The following is a 7,892-nucleotide window of genomic DNA, read 5'->3' as shown; positions in this document are numbered from 1 at the left end:
TGTTAATATATAACCATCAGGCCATTCAATATGTATGACTTTTAATCTTCAGGACAATAAAAACTATTTTTTTGCGGAAATGATTGTTCTTTGTGAAAATGCAAGTGAATGACTATCAACAACTGGAGTCTAAACATTTAGTAAAAACAAAAGCAATACTTGTGGCCCCTGATGAGGTCATGTAAAGCAAAATGATCAGTTTGTGCAAAAAAAAAAAAAAAAAAAAAAAAGCTTTTCCCATAGAGCCTTAATTGTTCCCAGCATACTGACAACAATCTCAGCCCTGTAGCCACGGGGGATAGGGGGGTGTTCAGGTGGTTCAAAAGACCCACCCCCCTTCTGAAAAAAAGCCCAGAATTTGGCCCCTATATGAGCTCACTTGTTTCATTTTTGACAGTTTGCCATAATGAATTGTGAAAATTACCAATGGAAGAAAGCTTTAAGAAGAATAACCAATAAAATAACCAATAAAAGAAGGCTTTTATTATTTTAATGGACAAATTCTGACTGAGGAAATGAGCTGGCCAGTGTATTATTTGCCTGTAGGCTAGAGTTTTTAATTTAAAACAAGTTTTACCAAACTCCCAGTTTTTTTTTGTTTGTTTTTTTAATGATGTATGATAATAAATTAGCATATATATATATATATATATATATATATATATATATATATATATATATATATATATATATATATATATATATATATATATTCTATAATCATTCTATAATCTCATTACATTATATATTAATAACTTACCGTTTAAATGCACATTTGTAAAGAAACATACAAAAAATATATATGATAAGCACTTTGACAAAACTGTAGAAAGTATTTGTGTTGTATCAAAAAGTGTGGTAATGATAACCATCCAACAAGCTAATCCAACACAAATTAATGCTTAAAATGTCACTAAAAAAACAGTATTTGAGCCCCGAATAACTGCAAATAGGTCCACTTTTTGAGAAAAAAATAACCAGCCCTTTTAATAGGCTGGCCATGAGCCTGAATCTGAAGTGTGATTCTTTAAAACTGAATTAATTTATTGAACCACTTATGAACATTTTGACGAACAGTAAAAAATATGTAAGTCCACTCTCTACACTGTAAAATAAATAACGCCTGCTATTTTTCAAATGTGCAATATGTGAACAACACATGCGAAATGTTCTAAACTATTCTAATATATTCATAACAATTGACATAATTTTTTTTTTAATTTTTAAAAAGTTTCAATGTAATAAGTTTAAAATATAGTATTTAAAATAGTTTAGGTCCTCTTTGAAACCCAGGGTTTTCCTCAATCTGAGATTAACGAAGAGTTTAGATGTAAATATCTTTAAATCCCATCTGAATATTTACTTTAAAATGATAATTTTTATTAGGCTCCTGTTTGTATGTTTAGTAATATCACTTTTTATTTGACAAAGAATAAGTCTTTTTCCTGGTCTTTAAAGTGAAATATCTCAACATAAACAAAGGAGGCTGACAAAACTGTTCCTTTTAGATGGAAATTTCAGATGGCATTAGAGGTTTTGCATCTCAACTCTTCATACGTTATATTAAAATAGCAATGGTTAAAACAGAAGTTAGTTACAAAACAGGAATTATATATGCAATACTACATGAAAGTAACTGCATAAAGCTGGTTTTATAAAGTCACCTATAAAAATACATCACATTTGAGGGGTGCAGTGAAAGTGCTCCCCCTATTGTTTAAGTAAAGTAAGTTCTCTGGTGTTCAAGCTTATGTTTATGATCAAATTAGCAATATCAAAACAAGATTGTAGAAATACACAAGCAGGGTGCAGTTAAATCATCGTAACTATCGACTTCTAGCTTAAAGAATATGTACAAAACATCCGTGCAATTATTCAGAAATGTAGGTGAAAGCGCTCTCCCTGCTGGTTGAGCACCGTGCATGCAGTAATAGTCAGTCAGTCATCATGGCGTTAGCAGCAGCTGCCAGGCGCTGTGCATCTTCTGCACTTTTCAGTAAATCATTGTCATTACCAGAGCTCAGACCCGCCTGCTCTTATCACAAAAAGGTATGTGTCACTTCTCGTCTTACTGCAGATTGCCTCGCAAGATTAGTCTTTGATCAGTTCATTTGCAGTTTCTAATGTTTGAGGGCAACTTTGTTGCGTTGATGCTAGCTAAGCTAATGTTAACTGCGTATGTAAACAAACTAGCAGAGCAAGGAGATCAGTTGCTGCTTTCTGTTGTCAATTTAAAAGTAAACGTAGTGTCATCATATGTTGTTTATATTATGGATTAACGTTCAGTCAAAATACTGTTCATACATATTTACGGTTAGATAAATAATGCAGTTGTGTAACTGTCCTACAAACTCACTAGAGGTGTGTCTTTTAACATCACTCTTCGTGTGCCATAGGTAACTTAAAATAAACATTTTATTATTGGTAGTATTACTTTTGTAAGTTCACAGTTCAGTTTTTTTATTCTATTTATTATGAAGGTCAGTGTCATTATCAAGCAAGGATACATATTCACATGCTTTAGTCATATTGAGGTAAAGTTAAATTTATATTTACACATTCAGACTTTCTCCTTAAAAGCATAATTTCAGAAAAGTAGTCTTTACAAATTCTTAATAGAGAAATCATATTAGCAGCCGATAACTATCAAAGTACATTGTTCACATGCAGTCAAATAGTGCTAATTGTTTTTAAGAAATACGTCTGTAATTTCAGACAGAATATTCAAAGTACCGCGGTAGACAATATAGGGATCACGTATCATACATTGTCACTGAATGAATGTGTGAATATAAAACCAACTTCACCTCAAATTAAGTGATTTAGTGGTATAACATATTTTACTTTTCTCTAAAGGTTGTGGACCACTATGAAAACCCCAGAAATGTTGGTTCCTTGGACAAGAACGCAAAGAACGTGGGAACGGGTTTAGTAGGTGCACCCGCATGTGGGGATGTAATGAAACTACAGGTATGAAGTTATGAAACAGGTCTAAAACTAACACATTTTTGTGTCTTATTACAATTTTGATAAACTTTTAGATCCGCTTCAAATGTTGACTGATTGTATATTAATAATACAATCACTTCTATATATAAATAATCTCTTTTATGCGTGTTGGCAATGTGTTTGACAGATTCAGGTGGATGAGAATGGAAAAATAATAGATGCCAGATTCAAAACCTTTGGCTGTGGCTCTGCCATTGCTTCCAGCTCTCTGGCCACAGAGTGGGTGAAGGGGAAATCGGTGAGTCATTGTGATTCAGGCCATTGCACAAATTCACAGTGAGATGATCTCATCTTGCTCTAAATTTGTTTTCTCAAGCATTTCCTCCCACATTGTAATGTTCTCTGTTTCGTGTGCAGATTGATGAAGCCCTGAAAATCAAAAACACAGAGATTGCCAAAGAACTTTGTCTTCCACCAGTCAAACTGCATTGTTCTAGTAAGTTGGTCTGCAAGCAAATTGGGGAAAGGGGTGTCAGAAATATGCACAGTCACAGAATTCATAATTATTTGTTTTTTTATCTGGCAGTGCTTGCAGAGGATGCAATCAAGGCTGCATTAGCAGACTATAGGCTCAAACAGAAGGATGAGAAGGAGACATTGGCTGAAGCTCGAAATTAATGGTCTTATTTACAGACCGTCACCGTCAACCACTCTATATGTGACTGATGAAAAGTTGTGTGGTTTATTTCCTTACAGAGGTTGTAATAAACAAAATAGCCTGCATCTATTATTACTACTAAACTCGTACTGCCTTAGCATTGCTGGTTTGAGGTGGTTTGCATTGACAGACTGTGGAGATCTTTGAATTAAAGTTTTTTTCTCCTGGAATCACGCACATTAAAATAAACTCTTTAATTCACGAAGATCTCAGACATTACATGTCATCTATTGTAAATGCATACTTCAACAATGCTTGTACATGTATTCTATTACAGTTTTTCAAAAAGGAAAAGTAGTTTTTCTGCAGGGAAAGTTATATCATTAGGAGTGGTTTGTAAGCAAAAGCAAAAATATATATACTGGTTTTTCTGCTGTATTTCTTTTCAAAACGTAATAAAGCTCTGGGTGTTTATCCTGTATCGTCATTGCTTTATATTATTATTGAGGAGTCTGAATTGTATTTAATCTAATTTCAGTTTAGTAAAATGTTTGATTCTATGGGATACACACTAGTCAACACAGGGGCGGACTTAACCAATAAGCGAGGTAAGTAGCTGCTTGGACAATAAGAGGGCCCGGACCAATGCCATGAAGCCTATTTTAATCAGATAGCTCTTTTATACATTTTTTCCTATCGGATGTTGTAAAATCTGTCTATAATCATTAGGATTTTAACAATATTACTTCTTTTCCACACCGGGGCCTCCATGAATAATGTGATTTATCCTTCATTCTGCATATGCACGAGGTGTGAGCGCTTCAAAGACACTGCCAGCCAGTGTTGCCAACTTGGTGACTTTTCTGGTACGGTCAAACCGATCTGCTTATCCCCTGTTTTAAATGGAGCATTTATTCTTTTCTTGCTGTTCACAATCAGAAATCACAAAAAAAATCACAAAAAAAAAAAGAGGTTTTAATGACACCAGTCTGCCAGCGATTAGAGTAGAGGTAGGTAGAGTGTGCAAGAGTGAGAATTTTGAAAACATTTGGGGAACAAAATGTCACAAAAATGGGTAATTTACTGTCTGGGTGCCCAAACTCAGTCTGGTGTCCCGCAAAGTTTAGTTCCAACCCCAATCAGACACTCCTGGGTTAGCTAATCAAGCTCCTACAGGCTTTCTAGATGTGTTTCTGTGCAAGTGTGTTGAGACAAGCTAGACTAAAACCTCCAGGACACCCCTGCTTATTGAATTTTTAAAAAAAAAATGTTCTTTTGTGAATTATATATATATATAAATATATATATATATATATATATATATATATATATATATATATATATATATTTATATATACATACTTTTTAACATGCAGTTTATTTTTCAAAAGTGCTAGCTTATGAATTTGTACTTATGTCTCCTTGAACTTGTGGAAGTGGTGCTACTCTCTGATTTCGTAGAAGGATATTTTTTAGTACCAAAAGCACCAAGAGCATCAGTAACACTGTAAGCACACAAAGAATAGCCAGCAGTGCAATGAGCGTGGAGTCGCTGTACTGTAGTATTGTCTGAGGAATGAGTTCAATGTCTTTAGTTGTGGTCAGTGAACCAGCAGACGCCACAGTGGCTGGTCGCTGACCTGTTGAATTCTCCAGACAGCCTGGTTCCACACCTGTGGCCTGACTGTAGGGTACTTGGGTGGACTGCGGTATAAAAGATGCAAAGTTCTGAGAGATGCACTCCTCATAGCTCAGTCTCTCCAATGTTGGCTGGTCTGACCCAAAGAAAGACCTTGAGTTTGTGCTCTCAGTCAGTTTTGAAGATTCTCGACATCCTAAGGTACTTTTATTACACAATATATCGGATCTAATCAATGTTGACACGCTCGTAGTCTGTTCTACATTACTTTCAACCAGTTTCCGGGATTCTGAGGTTGTGTTCGCTGATGACATTCTCTCAGCAGGCTTAAAAAGTTTTGGGCAGATCGCGATGACTGAGAGAGTTAATAGCAACTTCTGTGCAAGGTGCAAAGGAGCCGTACATACAAGATCTGTTGCCATCCAAACTCTGTCCGTCAGAAGCCACCTATACAGATACATGATTTCACACTCGCAAACCCACAGATTATTGGCAAGATCTACTGAGCGAAGGTGGGAGAGTCCATCAAAAGCCCGCTCAGGAATAGTGTGTAAACAGTTACTGTTGATCCTTAACACTTGTAGGTTCACCAGCATAAACAAAGAGGACAGATCCAGGGCAGATATACAGTTTTCTGACACATCAAGGTGCGTTAGCGAAGAAGGTAAGTTCGCTGGCAGACGAGACAATCTATTCCCCTTAAGAGTTAACATCCTCAGTCTAGTCAGACTTAGCAGTGCCCCCGGCTGAACTGACCGTATCCGGTTATCCTCCAAGTCCAGACGGGTGAGGTTCCCAAGCTGCCTTAGAGATCCAGTGGTGATGTAAGTGATCTGGTTCTCCTGAAGTTGAAGGGTCTCCAGACTCGCTGGAAGCCCTCGAGGGAAGCGGACTAGTTGGTTGTGGCTGAGGCTCAGCTCCTGCAGGCCTGAGTACGGCTGGAACATGTTGTCCACATTGCAGAGCCGATTCCGAGCTACGGAGAGGACAGCAGTGTTTAGAGGGACAGAGCGAGGCAGAGTGTGTAGACCGAGAGACTCGCACAGAACCAGAGCTCCAGGATGAGGACAGCAGCAGCCATTGGGACAAGGGGACATGATCAGCCCAGCAAGCAGAGATGAATGGAGATACAACAGGAGACAGAAGAGAAGACTAGAACGCATGACTCACTTGAAGGAAGAAGAGGGACAACATTAGTAACTGCTTTTCATTTACGGCAAAAGATTTCATTTGAACAAACCTCATTACCATGATGGACTCTGAGACTCCTCCAGGTTGTATTTCCTTTCTTTTAAAGCTTGAGCTCAATTCTAAATGCGTTATTTAGAAATCAAGATGTGGTCCTCCCCGTTTGGCAGGTTTTAGAAGAGCCCACTTTATCTGCTTCTCATCCTCTCCGCTCTCTTCAAGAGAACGCTCAGTGCTCACCCTGAAAATTCTGGGTAGCGGCCCATCAAACTTTAATGGCAGCCTTAAGGTTTTGAGTTACCTGTTTTGTATCTTCTTCGCAATGTGAATTAATCGGGCACTCCTGTTGCTTTTCCCAATGATACCAGGTTAGTGGAGCACTTTCTGTTAGGCAACATGTTTTATAATCATTCTTGTCTATAAGGAATATGTTTTTTGATCATCTGAAGAACATTGGTTTGTATTGGTTTGTCTAAGTATTGGTTGGTCTAAATTAACATTTTATCGTTCAGGAGTGTTAAGAGCTTGTTACTCTCACTCAAATAAGTGAAAGGAGAGTGTATTTGCAGAATTATTTAGCACCTTGTGAAGATTTTAAACTTGAGTTATGTTACGTTTTTGTGGCTCAGGTTTCACACCATATCTTTGATACTAGCAACACTTGGTCATGCTCCACAGCAGTGGAGCTTTAATTTCACTTGGGGCTAATTTGCATTTAGCTTGCTATTAATCAACGATATGCAGATAACATCAATGTAACAAAAGCTGCATTATTTTAAGAACCGCAAGCTTTTTTTTAGGACATATCTGTTGCATGGAGAAATTCATACGTTATTTCTCTTCGAGATGTAATTGTAATGTAAAACAGGCTTAATGTAATATTCTTTGGTTCTGTCTCAGACAGAATATTTTCATTAATGGCAGATATTTCTGGAGAGGCTTTTGGAATGAGCTTGTGAAATATTGATTGGACATTGTATGGATGTGACAAAAGCTCTGTAGCTGCCGCCGTTATGCTCTACTGGGCTCTGTCGCTGGGGTTCTTGGGTTTCATAAGCTTCAGACAAGAAAAACCAATTCTTTGAAAAAATCTAACTTACAATTCAAAGGTTTTGGTCTTTGATTTTGAAAGAAACTATAACACCTATTAAGCAAGAATACATTAAATTGATAAAATGTAACAGTACATCTATATTTATAACCTCATAAAATTGTTGCATGTTTTAAAAATAATTACATTTTTTACAGTTTATCATCACATACACAACCACATATGCACGCAACTAAGCAGGCCAGGTTTTTTTTTTTTTTTTGGCATTTATTCGTGAGACAAAAATCACTTAAACCTGATAAAAAATAATACTGAAGAAAGTCATGAAAGTAAGATAAAACAAAGCAAGTACAAATCCAGATAACAGCCTCAGAAAATACAACATCATTTAGGTTATCATGCATATT

At 36.5% G+C, this 7,892-nt stretch overlaps 3 protein-coding genes across 5 annotated transcripts in view; 1 reads left to right on the top strand and 2 right to left on the bottom strand.

The window, feature by feature from the left end:
* Positions 1-7,892, bottom strand: part of sgsm1a (small G protein signaling modulator 1a) — a 766,057-nt gene that overhangs the window by 223,211 nt on the left and 534,954 nt on the right. The window lies entirely within an intron of this gene.
* Positions 1,908-4,094, top strand: iscua (iron-sulfur cluster assembly enzyme a). Of its 2 annotated transcripts, none has more exon segments than NM_001003632.2 (5): positions 1,908-2,049; positions 2,857-2,970; positions 3,137-3,247; positions 3,367-3,445; positions 3,536-4,094. In NM_001003632.2, coding segments are annotated over 5 exon segments (498 nt in total). In that variant the 5' UTR covers positions 1,908-1,947; the 3' UTR covers positions 3,628-4,094.
* On the bottom strand, positions 3,538-7,830 carry LOC147843934 (uncharacterized). Of its 2 annotated transcripts, XM_087253365.1 has the most exons (3): positions 6,495-6,698; positions 4,966-6,415; positions 3,538-4,899 (listed from the first exon to the last, which is right to left on the bottom strand). In XM_087253365.1, exon 2 carries the CDS (start codon positions 6,407-6,409, stop codon positions 5,006-5,008), a length of 1,404 nt encoding a protein of 467 aa, XP_087109491.1. In that variant the 5' UTR covers positions 6,410-6,415; positions 6,495-6,698; the 3' UTR covers positions 3,538-4,899; positions 4,966-5,005. The 2 variants fall into 2 exon arrangements, with proteins under 2 accessions (XP_087109491.1, XP_087109492.1); XM_087253366.2 differs by having other exon boundaries at positions 4,966-7,830.

This window comes from Danio rerio, chromosome 5 (genome assembly GCF_052040795.2).
Source record: "Danio rerio strain M-AB ecotype USA chromosome 5, GRCz13ab, whole genome shotgun sequence".
In the NCBI taxonomy this organism is placed as follows: domain Eukaryota; kingdom Metazoa; phylum Chordata; class Actinopteri; order Cypriniformes; family Danionidae; genus Danio; species Danio rerio.
The sequence above is the reverse complement of the archived record's forward strand: the minus strand, read 5'-3'. Positions and strand labels throughout refer to the sequence as shown.

Bases quoted from the DNA above. Each gene is read 5' to 3' on its own strand.
- LOC147843934 (XM_087253366.2), bottom strand. From the start codon at position 6,409: ATGCGTTCTAGTCTTCTCTTCTGTCTCCTGTTGTATCTCCATTCATCT.
- iscua (XM_087251736.1), top strand. From the start codon at position 2,326: ATGCAGTTGTGTAACTGTCCTACAAACTCACTAGAG. The intron at 2,362-2,856 runs GTGTGTCTTTTA...TTTTCTCTAAAG, and splicing joins GTCCTACAAACTCACTAGAG to GTTGTGGACCACTATGAAAA. The intron at 3,446-3,535 runs GTAAGTTGGTCT...TTTATCTGGCAG, and splicing joins AGTCAAACTGCATTGTTCTA to TGCTTGCAGAGGATGCAATC.